Genomic DNA, 22,555 nt, shown 5'->3' on the forward strand with positions numbered 1-22,555 from the left:
ATTAAATGAGCATTAGTGGATGTTTATTTTTAATTGAAATGTTTATAAATTCTACTTTCTTAATATTAAATGCTCAAAAAAGTTTATCATATTTTTCTTGCAAAGTTGTTATTAATTCATTTTTTCTTCAGCAATTTTTTTTTTATTAATGCATCACCCATTCTTTTTCACCCTAGAAAGCAGAAAGAAAAGAAAAAGTCTATACCTTAAAGGAACCTATGAGCTTTAGCCCAGCTCTTGTGCAAATTATCATAAAATCTGAATTGGTGGAATCAAAATTCATGAGGTTTTATGTAGACTGGCAGCAGTGCCTAACAAATTTCCCTTGGGAAAAAAGCTACAGCTTTTCTGTTTTTTAGAAAAGAAAGTCATCTCTTTTTTCTTTTAATATTATTTGTAATTTCAGATTTAAATATGCAGGTCTCCTGAAGTGTTCTTTTAACGGCTCAGATTGCCAGAAAATTAGTATTATTTTAATTATTTGTGCCATGTATATGAGTTAAAAGTATCATGTGTCAATCCTGCCAATATCTTGAGATTTAAAAATACTAAATCCCAAGAGATCATTGCTTCACAACTAGACTACGCCAGTTTTATAAAATATGATTTGCATAATGATAAACAAACCATCTTTTAGTAAAATAAGTAAATATTCTGTTCATGGTGTTGAAATGCAAGAAACTTGTTTCCTGCAAATTAGGAGAGGCAAAACTCTCAATATATTTCTTAACAGTGTTATTGATTACTCTCTATTGAGTAATCATTTATTAAATTGGAAGCTAAAATAGCTAACAAGATGTTACTTTTATAGATTCATTGAAAGGCTTGCATTCTTTCACACTTTTATAGCCTTTCCATTGACTTCAAAATGTTATGGATTATAAGGTACACAGTGATCTCATGTACCATTTAGGAAGGGAAAAATTGACTGACAGATAAAGGAGGACAGGGTGCTTTTAAAAGTGATTAGAAGATGCACCAGGATTTCAGAGAGATTAAAATGTTCAAAACACATTTGTTTAAGATTCTGCGAAGTGTGCGTTTAGGTCCGCTGCTTCACTTTTTGACAAGAGAGATATAAAACAGCTCAGATTATGAGATGTGGATGTAGCTGCTTTGAAGACAGCATCCCCGAGGATGGTGCCAAACAAAGGAATGGGTCTCATTCTGTTGGTTCACTTGGGGATTCATTTAAGAATGATAAGGGGGGGGGAACCCAGATTATGTTTAATTTACCATCTTCGCTTTTGGGATAATTGACCTCATGCATATGCCTCTTCAATATTACTTTTTTTATATGAGTTGTGTTGTAGGGTGACTTAAAAGGATAATGTGTGCTGCCGTTGGTTGATTTATTTAAGCTTTTCCCCAGCCTTGCTTCTGTGACCTATGTGTGGGGCAAAAGAAAAAAAAAGAGAGAGGCAGGAAGGCAGCACCTGTGTCATATGGAAGTAAAGGACACAATTCTGGGGAAGAAGGAGCAGAAAATAAAGGCAAGGGGGAGGCAGAATCAATCGGAAATAGGTGAACAGCTGCGAGTAATTCTAGAAAATAAATTTGTGAAAAATTGAAAGCAAACAGCAGAGGACCATTTCACTGAAACAGAGCCTTCTTTTACTCCTGTTTCACTATTCAGATGTGTTTTGTTGGGCTGTGCTATATGTACGAAGAATATCAATTTTTAAGGATGATGATTTAAAAGTCTGCACCAACCACCAAGCTTGGGATACTGTAGTAGCTATTTCATTCAAGAAGAGATTTGGAAAAAGAAAATGAGACTGTGGGTGAGTGAGAAAAGGCAGGAAGAGGACTGAACAAAATTTAAATGAGAGCAAACGTATAGAGTAACGTATGCGCCTAGTTGGATGTTTAGTGAGTGAGGACATGCTTTGGCAGATGGCATTGGAAGTGCGGCTCTGCACCAGAACGCCGAGGCCGCTATGCGGGCTCCTTTCCGGAAGCCCACCACACAGCACCGAGTGACCCACTTAGTAACTGGTAACAAAACCCTTCCATGGCTACCTGTGTCTCTTCAGCGTGAGGACAGAGCTCCTAACAGCCGACGAGATCTCAGCCCGTTAAGCTCTTTGCCTCACCCCTGCCACACGTGGGGATGAGTGCCCTGGTTCCCTTTTGCCCCAGATCATATCCTGACACCCCCTACGGTTCCTGGTGCATACAGTGGGCATTGGGCAAACATTTATGTGGCTGTTCTGAGGACCCAAACTGGCCTGTAATATTAAATCTGTTTTGTGACTTAATTGGTACTGTTTCCGTATATTTAATAGGAAATGTTACTATATGAAAGTTGAGTGTTAGTGAGGGAAGAAGAGCATGCCTATGTCTTCAGTAGATGTACTGTTATCTTCTTTGCTAATTAGAGACCTGTTCAAGTTTGTGCCCTCTTGGGTTGATTGTATTTATAACTTCTTATATTCTGTATGTTACACAAGTATCCAAATATTTTAAGATACAGTATAACCTTCTCTCATAAGTTTAAATAATTTTTACTGTTGCTGTATCCTTCCCTTTCTCACTTCTGAGAACATTTATTATTGATTAGGTTGATTTTTATTTAATTAAAAACTTCAAACAGAATTGTTGCTTATTCTGCTTTAAAAATTTTCAGTTTGATATATCTCTGGTTTTACTATTTCTACAATCAAAATTATTTCTCTGAAATTATACTGACTGCTTAAAAATTTTCCTTTTATATATAAAAAAGTTCCACAGTATTTATTTGCCTTTGTATGATTACTGACATAAATATTTTGAGTATTTATTTCATTTCTACCTGCTAGATTTTGATCTATATTTTAAGTTATTGCTAAATAAGCAGGTATTTGTTAGGTTCTTAGTTTGCTAACTTTCTGCTTTGGGGTTGAATTACATGTTAGTTGTATGTGAATAATACATGTGCGTGATGAATTTTAAAATATGGAACTCCAGTGACGGGTAAAGATTTGCCAGCTCTGTACTCCAATCCCATCATGTTTTAATTTTTTTAAACTTTATGAATTTTTACATTTTATCCAAGATTTTGTAATATATAAAATTTAGTATGTGTTTATTGTATTACATTTTCCTTTTCTGTTAAAATCTGTATTCTTTTTCTATTTCCTGCCTTTTTTTCTGTGTCATAACCTGTTAATGGTGAATTCAGATTCCCTTCCTCACCCTATAATTATTTTTCTATTTCTCTTGAACAGTTTTCTAAAAATGTATTCCATTGCCTATTTGTTATACGATAAAAGTTAATGCTGTGTCCTGCACTGTTTAAACCCTTAACTAAATGATTCTTGGTCTTATTTGGACGAACTGACTTCAGATGCCACTTATATCCCATTCCTGCTTTCCTTTTCAGGGCTCAGGGCCTGTTGAGAATTGCTCCTCTGTTCTGATTGATTTGCAGTGTGTATCCCCCTTTAGGAACATTGTCAAGGTCTCTGAATCCACTTTTTGTTAGGAAACTAAACTTATTCTTCGCTGATACCACACGAACCACTGTGCTCTGCTCTCGACGTGCCTTTAATGAGGCAGGTGGTGCCCCAGAAGTGGCTGCTGTGTTAGATACCGACTCTAAGCTTTCGCAGCTCTGCATTCATAGCATTTGTACCTTCCTCTCTTTTGAGTGTGTCCATTTACCCTGCTTTTGACTTACACGCTATCATGTATTTGAGTCCACATATATTCTTTACTATTTGTATACAGCTGCTACTCATCTTTCTTTTTACATGTATTAATCAACATGGGACTTATTTTGTCTTACATCTCTAGCTTCCCATGAGAGATGATTTTATTTTACATGAAGAATCATCATTTTTCATTAATGCAGGTCTGTTGTGACAAATGATTTCAAGTTTCATTTATTAGAAAATGTCTATTTCTTTTTCATTGTTGAAAAAACATGTTTAATCCAAGTACAGAAGCATAACATTCGAGTTTGGCAGTTCATTTCCTTGAGTACATTGTTACTGTCAAGATGTCTGCTTGTGAGTCTAATTATTATTCATTTGAAGGCAGTCCTTTGGGCCTTGTCTCAGAATCCTGCAGTTTCACAGTGATGTGCATAGGTGTGGTTTCTGTGTATTTATCTTGCTTGTGATTTATAGCATTCTAGAATCTGTAGATTCATGTGTTTCATTAGTTTGTGGAAACTTTTGGACCTTATTTTCCAAAAGTTTATTACTTCCGTCCAATTATTCTGGAATATGCCACATTTTCATATACTAAATGCATTTACAGTCCTTCTACGGATTCGCAAGTTTAACCATTAATCTGATTTCGAGAAAATACTATTTAATCTCTGTCCATGTAGGTGTCTTTACATAATTATTTTTCTAATTTAGAAATTATTATTTAATTATTAAATTAATTATTCTATCTAATGTAGAATATTATTCTCCTAGGTGAGGAATAGAGTCATATCATATTTTTAAAAAAGCAAGTTTTAAACATTGTTTGAAATTGTATAAAGTTTATAAATTTGAAAAGAATTGATATCTTCAAAATATTGATTATTTCCAGGAACATGTGTGTGTCTTCATTTTGTAAGCACCTTCATATCAGAAAACTTTTAAATTTTCTGTAGGTTTTGAATATTTTATATAAAATGTATTTTTAGGCATTTTTCTATTTTTATTGCTGTTATACATAGAATATTTTTTTCATTATATTTTCTAACAGTTTTTGGTATGAGTGAAAGATACATGTATGTTTTGGGTAGACAGCTGACCTACTGAAACTCTTATTAGATGTAGCAGAGTTTCAGTTATTTCTCCTAGGTACTCCTAGGAGTACCTACTTATTTCTCCTAGGTTTCTCCTAGGAAGCCACTGTTATCTGCAAATAATACTGTTTTCTTCCTTACCATCATCTGTATCTCATTTTTAAAAATTCTGTTACTGTATTGGCTAGATCTGGAGACATGATTAAAAATCATAGTGATTATTACAAGAATCTTTTCGTTGACCCCACCTTTAGAGATTTCTCTAGTGTTTGATTTGAGTGTTGTCTATCACTGGCATGGTAAATATTCCTTATCATCTTTTCCTAGTGCTTTGAAGGTTTGTTTCAGTTCAGTTCAGTTCAGTACAGTTCAGTCACTCAGTCATGTCCGACTCTTTGGGACCCCATGAATTGCAGCAAGCCAGGCCTCCCTGTCCATCACCATTTCCCAGGGTTCACTCAAACTCACATCCATCGAGTCAGTGATGCCATCTAGCCATCTCTTTCTATGTCGTCCCCTCTTCCTCCTGCCCCCAATCCCTCCCAGCATCAGAGTCTTTTCCAAGGAGTCAGCTCTTCACATGAGGTGGCCAAAGTATTGGAGTTTCAGCTTTAGCATCAGTCCTTCCAAAGTACTGGAGTTTCAGCTTTAGCATCATTCCTTCCAAAGAAATCCCAGGGCTAATCTCCTTCAGAATGGACTGGTTGGATCTCCTTGTAGTCCAAGGCACTCTCAAGAGTCTTCTCCAACACCACAGTTCAAAAGTATCAATTCTTCGTGCTCAGCTTTCTTCACAGTCCAATTCTTGCATCCATACACGACCACTGGGAAAACCATAGCCTTGACTAGATGACCTTTGTTGGCAAAGTAATGCCTCTGCTTTTGAATATGCTATCTAGGTTGGTCATAACTTTTCTTCCAAGGAGTAAGCGTCTTTTAATTTCATGGCTGCAGTCACCATCTGCAGTGATTTTGGAGCCCCCCAAAAATAAAGTCTGACACTGTTTCCCCATATATTTCACGTGAAGTGATGGGAGCAAATGCCATGATCTTCGTTTTCTGAATGTTGAGCTTTAAGCCAACATTTTCACTCTCCTCTTTCACTTTCAACAAGAGGCTTTTTAGTTCCTCTTCACTTTCTGCCATCTGCATATCTGAGGTTATTGATATTTCTCCTGGCAGTCTTGATTCCAGCTTGTGCTTCTTTCAGTCCAGCGTTTCTCATGATGTACTCTGCATAGAAGTTAAATAAGCAGGGTGACAATATACAGCCTTGATGTACTCCTTTTCCTATTTGGAACCAGTCTGTTGTTCCATGTCCAGTTCTAACTGTTGCTTCCCGACCTGCATATAGGTTTCTCAAGAGGCAGGTCAGGTGGTCTGGTATTCCCATCTCTTTCAGAATTTTCCACAGTTTATTGTGATCCACACAGTCAAAGGCTTTGGCATAGTCAATAAAGCAGAAATAGATGTTTTTCTGGAACTCTCTTGCCTTTCTGATGACCCAGTGGATGTTGAGAATTTGATCTCTGGTTCCTCTGCCTTTTCTAAAACCAGCTTGAACATCTGGAAGTTCACAGTTCACGTATTGCTGAAGCCTGGCTTGTAGAATTTTGAGCATTACTTTACTAGCGTGTGAGATAAGTGCAATTGTGTGGTAGTTTGAGCATTCTTTGGCATTGCCTTTCTTTGGGATTGGAATGAAAACTGACCTTTTCCAGTCCTGTGGCCGCTCTAAGTTTTCCAAATTTGCTGGCATATTGAATGCAGCACTTTCACAGCATCAACTTTCAGGATTTGAAATAGTTCAACTGGAATTCCATCACTTCCCCTCGCTTTGTTCGTAGTGATGCTTTCTAAGGCACACTTGACTTCAGATTCCAGGATGTCTGGCTGTTGGTGAGGGATCATACCATCATGATTATCTTGGTCATGAAGTTCCTTTTTGTACAGTTCTGTGTATTCTTGCCACCTCTTCTTAATATCTTCTGCTTCTATTAGGTCCATACCATTTCTGTCATTTATCGAGCCCGTCTTTGCATGAAATGTTCCCTTGGTATCTCTAATTTTCTTGAAGAGATCTCTAGTCTTTCCCATTCTGTTGTTTTCCTCTATTTCTTTGCGTTGATCACTGAGGAAAACTGTCTTATCTCTTCTTGCTGTTCTTTGGAACTCTGCATTCAGATGTTTATAGCTTTCCTTTTGTTCTTTGCTTTTTGCTTCTCTTCTTTTCACAGCTATTTGTAAGGCTCCCCAGACAACCATTTTGCTTTTTTGCATTTCTTTTCCATGAGGATGGTCTTGATCCCTGTCTCCTGTACAATGTCAGGAACCTCATTCCATAGTGCATCAGGCAGTCTATCTATCAGATCTAGGCCCTTAAATCTATTTCTCACTTCCACTGTATAGTCATAACGGATTTGATTTAGGTCATACCTGAGTGGTCTAGTGGTTTTCCCTACTTTCTTCAATTTAAGTCTGAATTTGGCAATAAGGAGCTCATGATCTGAGCCACAGTTAGCTCCCAGTCTTGTTTTTGTTAATTGTATAGAGCTTCTCCATCTTTTGCTGCATAGAATATAATCAGTCTGATTTCGGTGTTGACCACCTGGTGCTGTCCCTGTGTAGAGTCTTCTCTTGTGTTGTTGGAAGAAGGTATTTGCTATGCCCAGTGCATTCTCTTGGCAAAACTCTATTAGCCTTTGCCCTGCTTCATTCCGTACTCCAAGGCCAAATGTGCCTGTTACCCCAGGTGTTTCTTGACTTCCTACTTTTGCAGTCCAGTCCCCAAAATGAAAAGGACATCTTTTGGGGGTGTTAGTTCTAAAAGGTCTTGTAGGTCTTCATAGAACCGTTCAACTTCAGCTTCTTCAGCATTACTGGTTGGGGCATAGGCTTGGATTACTGTGATATTGAATGGTTTGCCTTGGAAACGAACAGAGATCATTCTGTCGTTTTTGAGATTGCATCCAGGTACTGCATTTCGGACTCTTTTGTTGACCATGATGGCTACTCCATTTTTTCTAAGGGATTCCTGCCTGCAGTAGTAGATACAATGGTCATCTGAGTTAAATTCACCCATTCCAGTCTATTTTATTTTGCTGATTCCTAGAATGTCGATGTTCACTCTTGCCATCTCCTGTTTGACCACTTCCTATTTGCCTTGAGTCATGGACCTAACATTCAGGTTCCTATGCGATATTGCTCTTTACAGCATCGGACCTTGCTTCTATCACCAGTCACATCCACAGCTGGGTATTGTTTTTGCTTTGGCTCCATCCCTTCATTCTTCCTGGAGTTGTTTCTCCACTGATCTCCAGTAGTATATTGGGCACCTACCGACCTAGGGAGTTTCAGTATCCTATCATTTTGCCTTTTCATACTGTTCATGGGGTTCTCAAGGCAAGAATACTGAAGTGGTTTGCCATTCCCTTCTCCAGTGGACCACATTCTGTCAGACCTCTCCACCATGACCCACCTGTCTTGGGTGGCCCCACAGGCATGGCTTAGTTTCATTGAGTTAGACAAGGCTGTGGTCCGTGTGATCAGATAGACTAGTTTTCTGGGAGTATGGTTTCAGTGTGTCTGCCCTCTGATGCCCTCTCGCAACACCTACCATCTTACTTGGGTTTCTCTTACCTTGGATGTGGGGTATCTCTTCACGGCTGCTCCAGCAAAGCACAGCTGCTGCTCCTTACCTTGGACGAGGGGTATCTCCTCACTGCCGCCCCTCCTGACCTTGAACGTGGAGTGGCTCCTCTCGGTCCTCCTGCGGCCACGCAGCCACTGCTCCTTGGACGTGGGGTAGCTCCTCCCGGCCACCACCCCTGGCCTCGGGCATGGGGTTTGTTTGGATTTTTCTAATTCCCCTATGACTTCCTCTTTAACCCCTAGGCTATTTAGAAATATGTTATTCAATTTCCAAATTTTGGGGGATTTTCCAGATGTCTTTCTGCTGTTTATTTCTCATTTAATTTTGTTGTGGTCAGAGAACATACAAACTCCTTTTCTGAGCAACAGACTATTTTAAGTTTAAATAGTAATATGTGCTCAGTGGCTACCTGTGTTCACTTTTTATTGCTGTCTAGTAAATTACACTTCAAGGAATTCTTTAGGTCAGAAGCCCCACATAGTCTCACTGGCTTCAGTCAAGGTGTCAGCAGAGCCGTTTCTTTCTGAAGTCTCTAAGAGAGAATCTGTTTCCTTGCCCACTCAGGTTATTGACAAAATGAAATCCCAGTGACCCCCACACCTAGCAGATTCATGTCTCTTCCTGTTTATCTGAATGTGATACTTAACACTGTTGCTCACATCTTTCTCCTTCAGTTCAGTTCAGTTCATTTCAGTCGCTCAGTTGTGTCCGACTCTTTGCGACCCCATAAATGACAGCACGCCAGGCCTCCCTGTTCATCACCATCTCCCGGAGTTCACTCAGACTCACGTCCATCGAGCCCGTGATGCCATCCAGCCATCTCATCCTCTGTCGTCCCCTTCTCCTCCTGCCCCCAATCCCTCCCAGCATCAGAGTCTTTTCCAGTGAGTCAGCTCTTCTCATGAGGTGGCCAAAGTACTGGAGTTTCAGCTTTAGCATCATTCCTTCCAAAGAAATCCCAGGGCTGATCTCCTTCAGAATGGACTGGTTGGATCTCCTTGTAGTCCAAGGGACTCTCAAGAGTCTTGTCCAACACCACAGTTCAAAAGCATCAATTCTTCAGCGCTCAGCTTTCTTCACAGTCCAACTCTCACATTCATACATGACCACTGGAAAAACCATAGCCTTGACTAGATGGACCTTTGTTGGCAAACTAATGTGTCTGCTTTTGAATATGCTGTCTAGGTTGGTCATAACTTTACTTCCAAGGAGTAAGCGTCTTTTAATTTCATGGCTACAATCACCATCTGCAGTGATTTTGGAGCCCCCCGAAAGTAAAGTCTGCACTATTTCCACTGTTTTCCCATCTATTTCCCATGAAATGATGGGAAAGATGCCAGGATCTTCGTTTTCTGAATGTTGAGTTTTAAGCCAACTTTTTCACTCTCCTCTTTCACTTTCATCAAGAGGCTTTTTAGTTCCTCTTCACTTTCTGCCGTAAGGGTGGTGTCATCTGCATATCTGAGGTCATTGATATTTCTCCCGGCAGTCTTGCTTCCAGCTTGTGCTTCTTCCAGTCCAGCATTTCTCATGACATACTCTGCATATAAGTTACTGTGGCTTCCTGGGCCCTCCACTGTCCCATGTTTTGTATTTTGTCTTATCTGTTTTTTTTCGCATTTGCTGTCATTTTTGTCGTCGTTATCATTCTTGTCGTTTCTAGCTCGCCCTTAAATGCAGGGATTACCCAAACTTCTGATGGGAGACCTCTCTACCGTATATTCTCTCTGGCTTCTCATTTCTGTACTTTTATGAACAACAGCACTCACTGCATACTCCCAGATCTGTGCCTCTAGCCCATACTCCCTCTAGGGAAAGAAAAGAATATGTGCACGTCTATTTAATACACCATCATTTTCATACTGCTGTGTAATCTTCGTAATGACTTGAAATGGATGTCTAATATTATGTTAAGTGGCTCTGCCATTATTAGCCTTACCATTTCCCTGCTGAACATGTCTCGTCCTGGGTCTGCAGCTGTAATTTATAATTCTACATGTGGATATTGAGCTTGAGATTTGGTGGGATGGAAAGTGAATTGATTTCTACCCCAGCTGCATGCTCCGCCGCCGCCCCCGCCCCCCCCCCCCCCCCCCCCCCCCCGAAACAAGCTTAGTCTTGGTCCTTCCAGAGAGACAGCGAGCCTCAGCAGAACCTTGGGCAAACCTTTCTCAGGCTTTCTTGCTTTGAATCAGCTCAGGGGTCCACTGTCACTGCTTGAGTTCAGGGTAGCATTTTAACCCTTTCCTGAACTGCTGAAAGGCCTTCTAAATGGTGCCCCCTCCCTCTGATCTCTTTGACTGTCTAACACCAGTGTGATCTCAGTTGTTAGAAAACAGGTGGTCCCCAGGTTCCCAAAACCAGGAGAGATCTGAAGTTGTTCACACTTCCGTGTTTTTTTAGTCAAGCAGAAAAAGAGACTCACTTCAATCAAGGCAGGGTTTTGAACACACTGTTAGGTTGTAATTCACCATACCTGACACTATCCAATATCCTTTGTCATACTTTAGCTCCTATTTCCTTAACCTTATTCCTTGAACAAGGAGAATGGTAAAGGAGATCCAACAAAAGCATGAACACAGCTCAGAAAAACACTGTTGGGATCATACTCTCCACTGAACGCTACCCACGGCAATTCCCCGTGATCTCAGGTGATAGAAAAGCAGAGAGAGTGTGAAAAGAAGGACCCAAAGTTCAGCCTTAAAGAAATTATTACCTCAGAAACAGAAGCGTTTTTTAAGCTTCTTTAAACTTAGTAAGATAATAAATTTATTTAAAGCCACAGTGGGCTTCCCTGGTGGCTCAGATAGTAAAGAATCCACCTGCAATGCAGGAGACTTGGGGTTCGATCCCTGGGTCAGGAAGACCCCTTTGAGGAGGAAATAGCAACCCACTCCAGTATTCTTGCCTGGGAAATCCCATGGACAGAGGAGCCTGGCAGGCTACAGTCCATGGGGTCACAAAGAGTTGGAGCAACTGAGCGATTAGCACATGCGCGTGCACACACACACACACACACACACACTGTCGCACATAATATGAGGCAATAAAATGAGATGACATGGGAAATATGGAAATTAGGGAACAAAACAATGTCGGTCCAAAACTAATAAAATTGAAACAGCAAGGAACTTAATGGCCTAAAAATCAAATTATTGATGTAAGGGGGAAAGCTTTAGATAATTCTAGAAAAAGCAAAGGAGAGAAACACAAAGGTGGAAGCAGTTTAAAGCATCATAAGGGTGGTCCTCCTGTTCAAAGATAATTGGTGTCAGTAATGTAAAAGAGCCCACCCCAAAGAAAAACCTTGGCCAGAAAATGTATTCGAATAAATAATACAACTTTTCTGAAGTAAACTAAATGTATCTCGTCTTAGAGATTCATGGTGTTCCAGGAAAAAAAAAAAAGGAAAGTTGTACAGTGGTCAGTTCTGAGCTGACTACTAGTTTTGTTATTAGACTTTGAAAAGAAACGTTCTTGCAGACAGGAAGGCAGAAGAAAGGCAAGTAAGTCACCTGGAGGAGGAGAAACTACTTGTTACGCGGTCAGCAGGCTTCTCTCTATAAGCTTTACCGCCAGAAAGCAAAGGGCTGTACAGGCTTTTTAAGGAAAGAAATGGTGTATTAGCCCCAGGTATTAAAATTCAGAGAACAAAGAGTAAACCAGTATGCAAATAGAGTGTAAATGTTCTAAACGTTCATCAGAGAGAGATGAGTGGGTCTTCATTTAAAACTGAAACGTGGTTCATAAAATCTGTTTAAAATGTGGTTTTTTTTTTCACATTTAGAAGAGTGATCTCTATAAAGAAATAGGGATTTTGTCATTCCTTCCCCTTCATTTCAACTTCATTTTCTTAAAATACAAAGTTGAATTGTTGAATTGTCTTTTTTTTTTTAATATACATAGAATGTCCCCTTTAAAACTTCCTATGGTATTTCTTGGTAATTTGCCTGTGAGTTGAATTTTTGCATTTTTTTTTCCTTTAGAGTGTAAGCCATCGTTTAACTTTTTTTTTTGGTGGACAAACAGCTTTACGTAAAAATAAAACCTTATTCCAGAAAGTATGCAAAATATAAAATAAACATGTTCACCCCAGTCAAGGCTTAGGTCACACTAGGCCGTAGATGGGCTTGGCGTGGGCAGGTTGTTTTTTCAAATCTCTTGTGTTTTTGCTGACAGTCGCCCGAGTTGGGAACTGCTGCTCCTCCAAGTGGCTGCTCTGCCCTGTTTTTGTGTCTATTTTAACAGCCTAGTGGCTGTCTTGTTTCAGCCCACCTCCAGATTCTTGAGAAGTGAGTGGGGAAACTTCTCACCCAAGATGCTGATCATTTTTCATTTCGTCCTTTTGCTTGTGTAGTTAATGAGAGGCATCAAGTACATCACTAACTTTACTGCATTTGTCCTGAAGAGGGAAAACCAGTGGGGAAATACCATTTTATAACTAGGTGGGTTGAAGAATCAAAAAGATTTGCTCAACGTCATTTTGTAGAGGTTATCAACAATACTGCTTCCCTGGTGGTTCAGGTGGTAAAGCATCTGCCTGCAATGTGGGAGACATTGGTTCGATCTCTGGGTTGGGAAGATACCCTGGAGAAGGAAATGGCAACCCACTTCAGCACTCTTGCCTGGAAAATTCCATGGATGGAGGAACCTGGTAGGCTACAATCCATGGGGTTGCAAAGAGTCGGACACAACTGAGTAACTTCACTTATATCAACAATACTGATACTTTTTTTTTTCTAGCTTTCTTTAGCTCAAGTATTTTCATCATGAGACCTTCCCTCCTTTTATTTGCCTCTCTGATTGTAGTGGTTAAATGTATCTTTAGTGGATTAGTATGTTTCTTTTTTCCATTAAATTAAAACATGAGCGCACATAAACTGATGTCACAAGATGACTAGAAATTTTTATTTTATGTAAATTCTTCAGTTAATGCAAAGTAGTTATTTTGGTGTAGACATTTGGGTCTAATATGAATTTCAAATAGGTGCATTGTAACAGCTATTTGAAAATAATGAGAAATTACAGTATTTGGCTTCCCTATAAGTAGGTAATATAAGCTTGAATAATTTTTGTTGATGTGCCTGAAGAGCCAACAAATTGAAAGAAACTAAATTGTGGCAAGCAATTATTGCTCAAAAATATAATAGTTGACAGTGATTATGGGTGGTTGATGCCATTTGAATGGTGATTTATTTCAACACAGGGAGAAATGGAGGTGGTTTCATCTCTTCTCTCCTGTAATAAGCTCTATGTAGCTACCTACTCCGGAGAAGGCAGTGGCACCCCACTCCAGTACTCTTGCCTGGAAAATCCCATGGATGGAGGAGCCTGGAGGGCTGCAGTCCATGGGGTCTCAAAGTCAGACAAGACTAAGCAACTTCACTTTCACTTATCACTTTCATGCATTGGAGAAGGAAATGGCAACCCACTCCAGTGTTCTTGCCTGGAGAATCCCAGGGATGAAGGAGCCTGGTGGGCTGCCACCTATGGGGTCGCACAGAGTCAGACACGACTGAAGCAACTTAGTAGCAGCAGCAGCAGCTACCTACTCGGCTATCATTAACAGCAAAGAAATGTAGCCATTGAATATTTTGTGCAATTAAAATGGCGATTTTTTTTTTTTTTTACTAAAGGCCATTATATCATTCTGACTTTAAAATTTTGTTGTTGAAGAGTCACTAATAAGTGTGTTATTTTACTTTCATGTTTTTGTTTATGGATATAATTGCTATATTTGCAATTCATCACAGTTCTACTAGTGAATATCCCATGATCATCTGAGTTACGTTTGCTCTAAAAATCATTATATGGAATCGAACTGGGGTCTCTTACATTGCAGGCATATTCTTTACCAGCTGAGCTACCAGGGAAGCCCATAAGGATATCAGTATTGCCTATTTTGGAGCAAGGCTATTATTTTAGAAATTTGCTGAGAAGCTTGCTTAAAGATACTAAATGTGAAAAGACAAATACCAGCATGAGAAAGTTGGATTTTCTTCTTTGTGGGCCAGCTCTCTCAGACTGTCATTCTAGGGTCCTCAGCTACAAGGGTGAAGGTGGAAGATAACTTTGTTTTGAAACAAAATACCCAGGACCTTGGTGAGATGGAGGTCAAGAGAGGAACACAGTGTTCTAGAAATGTATATAGTAAGGTCAACAGATTTTTCATGGCCAGCACATCACCGGAATGCTAGAATGCAGTTTTATCCAAAACGGGCTTTCCTTAAACTGCCTTCTTCAGTTGTCATAACACCCTCATGATTGTAATGTTAATTTAAAAAAAAAATCATAATTGGTGTTCATACCACTTTACCGATTGGTTCTCTTTTTTCCTTTTTTTGAACAGATCTCTTAGAGGCTGGCATCAAAGGAACTTCTGAATCGCTTAAAGGTGTGAAACGGAAAAAGATTGTAGCGGAGAATCACCTGAAAAAAATACCAAAATCCCCTCTGAGAAATCCTCTTCAGGCCAAACACAGACAAAATACCGAAGAGTCCCCTTTCCCCGTGCTCGCGGGCGCGGCGGAGCCCCACAAGAAGCAGAGCCACAGCCCGGCGAAGGCTGGGGGGAGGCCGCTGACCAAACACAACGGGGAGACCCCAGGGCTGACCGCCGGGACCCCCAAGTCCGAAGCCCCCGTCTGCCCCCGGAAGCCCCCATTTCTGCCGCAGCCGTCGGACCCGCGCCGATGGCGGTCGGAGGGCCCCGACCCCGCCAAGGCCGGCGTCCCCGAGGGAAAGCGTGACCCCGGGTCCCCGCCCAGCAAGGGCAGAGCTGAGCGCTGCGAGGGTCCGGCCTCCCCGGGCCACAGCTCCCCGCCCTCCTCGTTTGCAAACACCGCCTTCGATGTCTTGCTGAAGGCCATGGAGCCAGAGCTGAGCACCCTGTCGCAGAAGGGCTCACCCTGTGCCTCAAAGATCGAAAACCTGAGACCAAATAAAACCGCACGCGCCCCTGCTTACCTGCACGGCGGCCCGCGGGAGGCCCCCGACCCACGCCCGCCGGATGCGGCCACCCCCTCGCAGCAGCAGCTGCCGCCGCCTCGGACCTCGTACCCCTCCGGTCCAGTGTCCGCCGCTCAGAGGAAGGACCCAGCGGCAGTCCGGGCTGCCTCTCCCGCATATCACATACACGGACTCCCCGTGCCTAAACCCGGCCCACAAAGTCAGCAGCTTCCCGCGTGTTCGGGTTTTGCCCCGTCCCTCACGAGCCTGCAGAGCCAGGAGAACGCCCAGCTTGAACATGTCTACACCGCCGCGGCCACGTCACCCCCCGGCCGCACTCAGGTCACCCCTCCCAACCAGCAAGTGGACGCTGCCGCCCCGGTGCCTGTGAGCCCTGCGCCTTCCACACAGTCACCCCCACGCCCCATCTACAACTCGAGCCCTGTCGCCGCTGTGGTTAACCACAGCGTGGAGCAAATGTGCAGTCTTCTCCTGAAAGATCAGAAGCCAAAAAAGCAAGGAAAATACATCTGTGAGTATTGCAACCGAGCCTGTGCAAAACCCAGCGTGCTTCTAAAGCACATCCGCTCCCACACTGGGGAGCGCCCCTACCCCTGCGTGACCTGTGGGTTTTCATTTAAGACTAAAAGCAACCTGTACAAGCACAAAAAGTCCCACGCACACACTATCAAACTGGGCCTCGTCCTGCAGCCAGATGCCGGCGGCTTGTTCGTGTCACACGAGTCCCCCAAAGCACTTAGCATCCATTCGGATGTGGAAGACAGTGGAGACAGTGAAGAGGATGGCCCTGGCGATGAAAGGCCGAATGACCCGGGCTCCATGGACCTGCAGCCAGCGCAGATGATAAGAATGCTGTCCAGCTCGGAAGCTTTACCAAAATCAGGTTCCATTCCAAGCAATCCCAAGCACGTGGTCGGTGACTTTGCACTGCAGGACAGGTCTTCAGAATCACAGGCCACGGCAGAGTTACCAAAGGTTGTGGTCCACCCCATCAGCGCGTCCCCTTTAAGAGTTGATAGCCCGAAGGTTACGGAGTCCAAGCCTGAGCTCCCTGGTGCACAGAAAGACCTTCAGGGAACCCAGGTCCTGTCCCACCCAGCCTGGGCGTCCTCCGGGGAGCCAGATGAGAAGGCCCATCAGAAAGGCGACCCAAGTCAGCTTGATGGAAAGCCAGAGTCCCCTGTGGGCACAGCACATGCCCAGCTGCAGAGGCAGCAGGCCACCGATTACTGCCAAGAGCAGCAAGGAAAACTGCTGAGTCCTCGCAGCCTGGGAAGCACGGATTCGGGCTACTTTTCCCGATCTGAGAGCGCCGACCAAACTGTGAGTCCACCCACCCCCTTTGCCAGGACGCTACCTGCCCCAGAGCAGGACTCTGCAAAGACTAGTGGGCCCTCAACCCCTAGGGTCAGCACACCAGCAGCCTCTGCTGTTCCAGCAGGTGAAAAAGCACCCCTCCTCCTAGGTCAGATGAGACTCCCGCTGGAACCGAAAACGCTGGAGGAGCGGATCTCCAAGCTCATCTCCGACAACGAAGCCCTGGTGGATGACAAGCAGCTGGACAGCGTGAAGCCCCGGAGGACCTCCCTCTCCCGCCGGGGAAGCATCGATTCCCCCAAGTCGTACATCTTTAAGGACTCTTTCCAGTTTGACTTGAAACCAATGGGACGGAGAACAAGTTCCAGCTCTGATATACCAAAGTCCCCTTTCACCCCGACAGAGAAATCAAAGCAAGTGTTTCTTCTGTCTGTACCTTCCCTCGACTGCCTGCCCATCACCAGGAGTAATTCCATGCCCACCACTGGGTACTCCGCAGTACCTGCCAGCATCATCCCTGCCCCACATCCGCTGAGAGGAACTCAGTCTTTTGATGACAAAATTGGCGCTTTCTACGATGATGTCTTCATACCAGGACCTAACCCTCCTGTGACCCAGAGTGGACATCCCCGCACCCTGGTGAGACAAGCAGCGGTGGAAGACTCCTCAGCGAGCGAAAATCACGTTCTTGGGGCCGGACTGCCCTGGGACGAGAGCCATCCCGGAGGCAGCCCCGCCGGGGAGACCGCAGCCTCGAGGAGCAAGCCCCCGGCCCCAGGCTCACACTTGGAAAAGAAGAAGTCTCACCAAGGGCGAGGGACCATGTTTGAGTGCGAGACCTGTAGAAACAGGTATCGGAAACTGGAAAATTTTGAAAACCATAAGAAATTTTACTGTTCAGAGTTGCACGGACCAAAAACCAAGGTCGCTGTGCGAGACCCGGAGCACAGCCCAGTGCCCGGCGGTGCACAGCCTCCCATCCTGCACTACAGGGTCGCCGGGGCCACCAGGGTCTGGGAACAGACGACCCAGATCCGGAAAAGGAGAAAAATGAAAAGCGTCGGAGATGATGACGAACTTCAGCAGAACGAGAGTGGAGCACCTCCGAAAAGCTCCGAGGGCTCCCAGTCTCAGAGCGCACTGGGCCTGGCTCCCTTGTCTCAGCAGAACCTTGCTGTACCCAGCGAGCTGCAGCCTCGAAACCTTCAGCGGCAGATCACGCAGATTCAGCTTGGGGCCAGAGGTCCCGACCAGCCCCGGGACCCAAAGCCGTCGTCCGTCCTGGAAGAGCTGATGAGCTCGGCTGCCCAGGACAGGGCGGAGCCCAAGAGACACGGGGCCGGCATCTCGGTCATCCAGCATACAAACTCACTCAGCAGGCCCGGGGCCTTTGACAAGCTGGATACTGGCGAAGGCGCGTCCCCCGTGCCTTTCCAGGAGCTGAGAACGGGCAAGCCGGGGTCTCTGAGCATCAGAGGAATTTCCCAAGAGGAAGGACGCCCTTCCCGGCACACCTCTCAGCCCACACTGTCCGATGCTCTGAGGGGGGAACTTCAGGACGGTTCCAGAAAGATCTCAGGTGAGCGGCACGTGCTCGGACAGCCCTCCAGACTCGTTCGGCAGCACAGCATCCAAGTCCCGGAAATCCTGGTCACCGAAGAGCCAGATCAGGACCTGGAAGGCCAAGGCCACGATGCAGAGAAATCGGAGAAGTTCAGTTGGCCTCAGCGGAGCGAAACCTTGTCCAAGCTGCCGACGGAGAAACTGCCGCCCAAGAAGAAGAGGCTGCGCTTGGCCGAGATGGAGCATTCTTCCGCCGAGTCGAGTTTCGACTCCACCCTCTCCCGGAGTCTCAGCAGGGACAGTAGTTTATCGCACGCTTCCAGTTTCTCCGCCTCTTTAGACGTGGAGGACGTTTCTAAGACCGAGGCCTCCACCAAAATCGACTTTCTGCACAAAGCGGACTTCCTCCTGATTCCCGCTGGCTCTAACACGCTGAGTGTTCCGGGGGGACACCGTGAGATGCGGCGGGCCGCGTCGGAACAGATTCACTGCCTGCAGACGTCCATGGAGGTGTCCGATTTCAGAAGCAAGTCATTCGACTGTGGAAGCATCGCCCCATCTCAGAAGGCGCCACCGGCCGAATCGCATCCTCCGACATCCGCTTCTGGCATGGGGGTCGCCGGGCACGTGCCCCTCTTGGAAAGACGGAGGGGCCCGCTGATACGGCAGATCTCTTTAAACATCGCTCCAGAGAATCAGCTGGCTTCCGGGAACCCATTATCTTTCCAGACCATCGCCCATCCCGCTGTGAACACAGTGCCATTGCAGGGGCCTCAGCTCACTCACACAGTTTCAGCTGAGTTTCCTGCAAGTACTTTGTACTCCCAGACTCCAGTGAAGGATGTGCGAGCAGAAACGGCAAGTTCCCACTCTCCAAACCTCTTTCCCATTCAACAGCTTCTAGGTATACACTCGTTGAATCAAATCCCCGTGCCCCTTAGCCACCCAGACACACAGGTGTCCCTGCAGGTGTCTTCTACACAGAGTGTCAAACCAGATGCAAGCCCCGGTGGCCGTGTACCTTCTCAAAGTGAGGATTGCTTTGCTCCTAAGTACCAGCTCCAGTGTCCGGCGGTCCCCTCCAGCCAACCTTGCACTTCTAATCCTGTGCAACCTCTGCCAAAGCAAGTTCTTTCAGATGCAGCCGGGGCCACCCCTCGTGTGACCTCACTGACCTTACCAGCCAAATTAGCAGAAGCCACATGTAACTCATGTCCTCCGCCACCCCTGAAGGTCGGGGCTCTTGGCGGTCAGGTGCCAAAGGTGCCCACGTCCTTGACGCTGTCCACGCACCTGCAGACTCAGGTCCCCACGTACTGTTTCGCCACAGTCACAGCTCTGCCACAAATCCTAGTGACCCAGGATCTCTCCAATCAGCCGATTTTCCAGGCTAATCATAGTATGGTGCCAATCAGCGAAGAACAAAATTCCGTACCAAAACCGCAAAATGATCCCCGGAATGCTTTGCCAAACCCAGAGGGAGAGCTCGTCCGCCAACCTGTCTTTTCAGAGATGGGCCAAAACCCATCTCTGTCAGAATCCTCGCCCACAACACCGAAGATGTCTGTTGGGAGACTTTCCCCACAGCAAGAATCTTCAGCTTCCAGTAAAAGGATGCTCTCCCCAGCAAATAGTTTAGACATTGCCATGGAAAAGCACCAGAAGCGAGCCAAGGATGAAAATGGAGCTGTCTGTGTGACAGATACGAGACTGCTGGAAGCAACAGGTTCAAGAGCTCCCGATGGTAGCAAACAGAAGAAGCCTGTGCTGGTGAGGCAGGTGTGTACCACGGAGCCCCTTGAGGCTGTCACGTTGGAGCAGGATGTTGTTCCTCACCCCGAAGTCAGTACTGAGGCCCTTCACTTGACTGATGTGCCACCAGCCGATAGAGAACCCACGAAAGAACTGCAGGAATTTGAAAGCATCCCGTCAGCTGCATTGCTGACGCCGACAGTTCGAAACCCAGCTGCACCTGCAGAGAAAACTCACATTTCTCCTTTGGAATCCATAGACAACCACCCAGAAAGGAAGTCTCCAGGGATTAAAAATCCAGGCGACAAAGCAAACGTCCAGGAACAGAGTCAGCATGCGGCCACGACTCCTTCCACGTGTGAGGCTGGTGACACACAGCCATCCACGTCCTTCCCCAGCCTGAAGACGGCCACCAGCTTCACGTGGTGCTACCTGATGAGACAGAAGGCCCTGCACCTGCCGCAGAAGGACCAGAAAACTTCAGCCTACACCGACTGGACCGTGAGTGCCAGTGATCCAAACCCACTCGGCCTGCCAACCAAAGTGGCTCTTTCTCTCTTGAACTCCAAGCAGAAGACCGGAAAATCTCTGTACTGTCAAGCAATAACCACCCATTTCAAGTCAGACTTACTGGTCTATTCAAGCAAGTGGAAAAGCAACTTAAGCAAGGTACTTGAAATATCCTTTATCTTCAGAAAGAGTCTGTGCAAGTTAGTTTCCACCTGTCTGGATGCCTGCAAACATTTCAGTTGGAGCTTGTATTTTAATTTTGAATGACAAACTATGCTAAGCGTAGAGTTATTTGAAAGAAAGTGATAAGTTTACCCAGGAAGCTATATTGATCAAGATTGCCCAGAGTCCCTTCAGTGATTCTGTCTTAAAGCATTTTGAAAATGATAACCTGCCTTGAGCACTTTTTTTCTGTTGGCGGAAATTTAAGTCTTAATGGTACATATAATCATATTTTTACTTTCATCTTTCTCTTATACTAAGGATTTATTTTTCTTGTTAGGTGACAGAAGACTACATTTATGCTTTGTCCCTGCTAATGAAGGGGAACAGAGCTGTGAATATTGGAGATTGTTCTGTTTCATTTTGAAATAGAAGCAGAGAGCCATTCATCCTTGCTTTATGCAAATCTGACCACCTTCCGCTGACCATACTGATCCCATATCTTGTCCTGTGTAGCTATAAGAATCATCTTACTACTAGAGAAAAGATTCACAAAATAACTATACGCTTGATAATTAAGTTGATTTGGTCAGGATTTGTACAGAAAAGTCATAAAAGTATTAAGTTTGTGTTATTTGTGAAATAAATCTTATTAGAGTTGTTGGCTTTATAAAATGAGGAAATCATTTAAGTGATTAAGAATAAATATATAAATAAGGGTATTAGGTTGGACTCTAGACATTCAGAATTGTAGACTAAGTTCTTGATCTGTACAGGTTATACAGGTTCATAAATATTTATTAATAAGATAATCACAGTACCAGTATTATAATAGAAGTGTATGCAACTTTAAAAGTAGGAAGTCTAACACTACCAGGTAACTCAAGGAATATAAGGAAGATATTCCAAGAGTGGTGATACTTTAGCTGAATCTTTAAGGAAGAAAAAAAAGTAGAGTTTTTTTTTTTTTTTTTTTTCAAGCAAACAGAAATGAGAAATTTTAATAGTCTGCCAAATGATGTGGAAGTGAAAAAGAGCGTGGTTCATTTATAGAACCCCAAGGAGTCCAGCATGGCTAGCAGGTGTTGGAAGCTTGAGACACTGACCTAGTTTGAAATTGGAAATGTAAATAAAGACCAAAGGAATGCAAATGGTGGTAGAGAGCCTTTGTTACTTTCTCAGTGGAGGAGGGTGCATCTCGACCACTCAGAATTTAATTTTCAGATGCTCAGCCTCTGCGTCTACTAAATCAGATGGAAAATGAGACTTGAGCATGAGAATTTAAACAGAGCTTCATGTATCTATGTTCCTGAAGCACCTATGAAAACGAGCTCTTCTTCAGTGCCGAGTGCTTGGTAGAAATGCCTTGGGAAGTGCACACCCGGATTTGGAGCTGGGAAGAGAGTTCCCAGGTGGAAGGTGTAGAGATCCTTCAGTGCATAGATGCAGTTAATGAGGTCCCCCAGGAGTGTGAAGATGAGAGAGGGGCCTGGGACGGATCCCAAGATCCCTACTATTTAAAGGGTTGAATGAATGGACAAAGTCTCCGTTGGAACTGAAAGAGAATTTCAAAAGGAGGGGAACTAGGAGAAAGTGGTATCATACAAGGCGAGGAAGAAGATATTTCAAGAATTGTTTGAGCCAAGAGGTCAGACAAAGAAGTCTAGCATGGTGTCAGGACTGAACGGTCTGATATCTCTGAAACTTGAGCTATATGGACTGGTGACCATGGGGGACTGGCTACTGGCTTGAAGGTTGACTCACACCCAAATGTGGATGTATTTATAATTCAAAATGGAAAAGAATAGATAGATGCTAAAAGAAACGAGGTGTCAACAACATATAACGGATAGAGTAGTTAAGCATATAGACTAAGAAAATAGTAAAGCTTTTGGCATGTC

General features: G+C 44.1%; 1 protein-coding gene across 4 annotated transcripts in view; it reads left to right on the plus strand.

Moving 5' to 3' along the window:
- The window catches only part of HIVEP1 (HIVEP zinc finger 1), a 137,615-nt gene that overhangs the window by 85,065 nt on the left and 29,995 nt on the right, over nucleotides 1–22,555 (plus strand). For all 4 annotated transcript variants that reach the window (XM_040249348.1, XM_040249347.1, XM_040249351.1 and 1 more), the window contains exon 5: nucleotides 14,731–20,651. In XM_040249348.1, coding sequence (XP_040105282.1) covers nucleotides 14,731–20,651 — 5,921 coding nt within the window. The remainder of the gene's footprint in view (nucleotides 1–14,730; nucleotides 20,652–22,555) is intronic.

This window comes from Oryx dammah, unplaced genomic scaffold (genome assembly GCF_014754425.2).
Source record: "Oryx dammah isolate SB20612 unplaced genomic scaffold, SCBI_Odam_1.1 HiC_scaffold_11, whole genome shotgun sequence".
In the NCBI taxonomy this organism is placed as follows: domain Eukaryota; kingdom Metazoa; phylum Chordata; class Mammalia; order Artiodactyla; family Bovidae; genus Oryx; species Oryx dammah.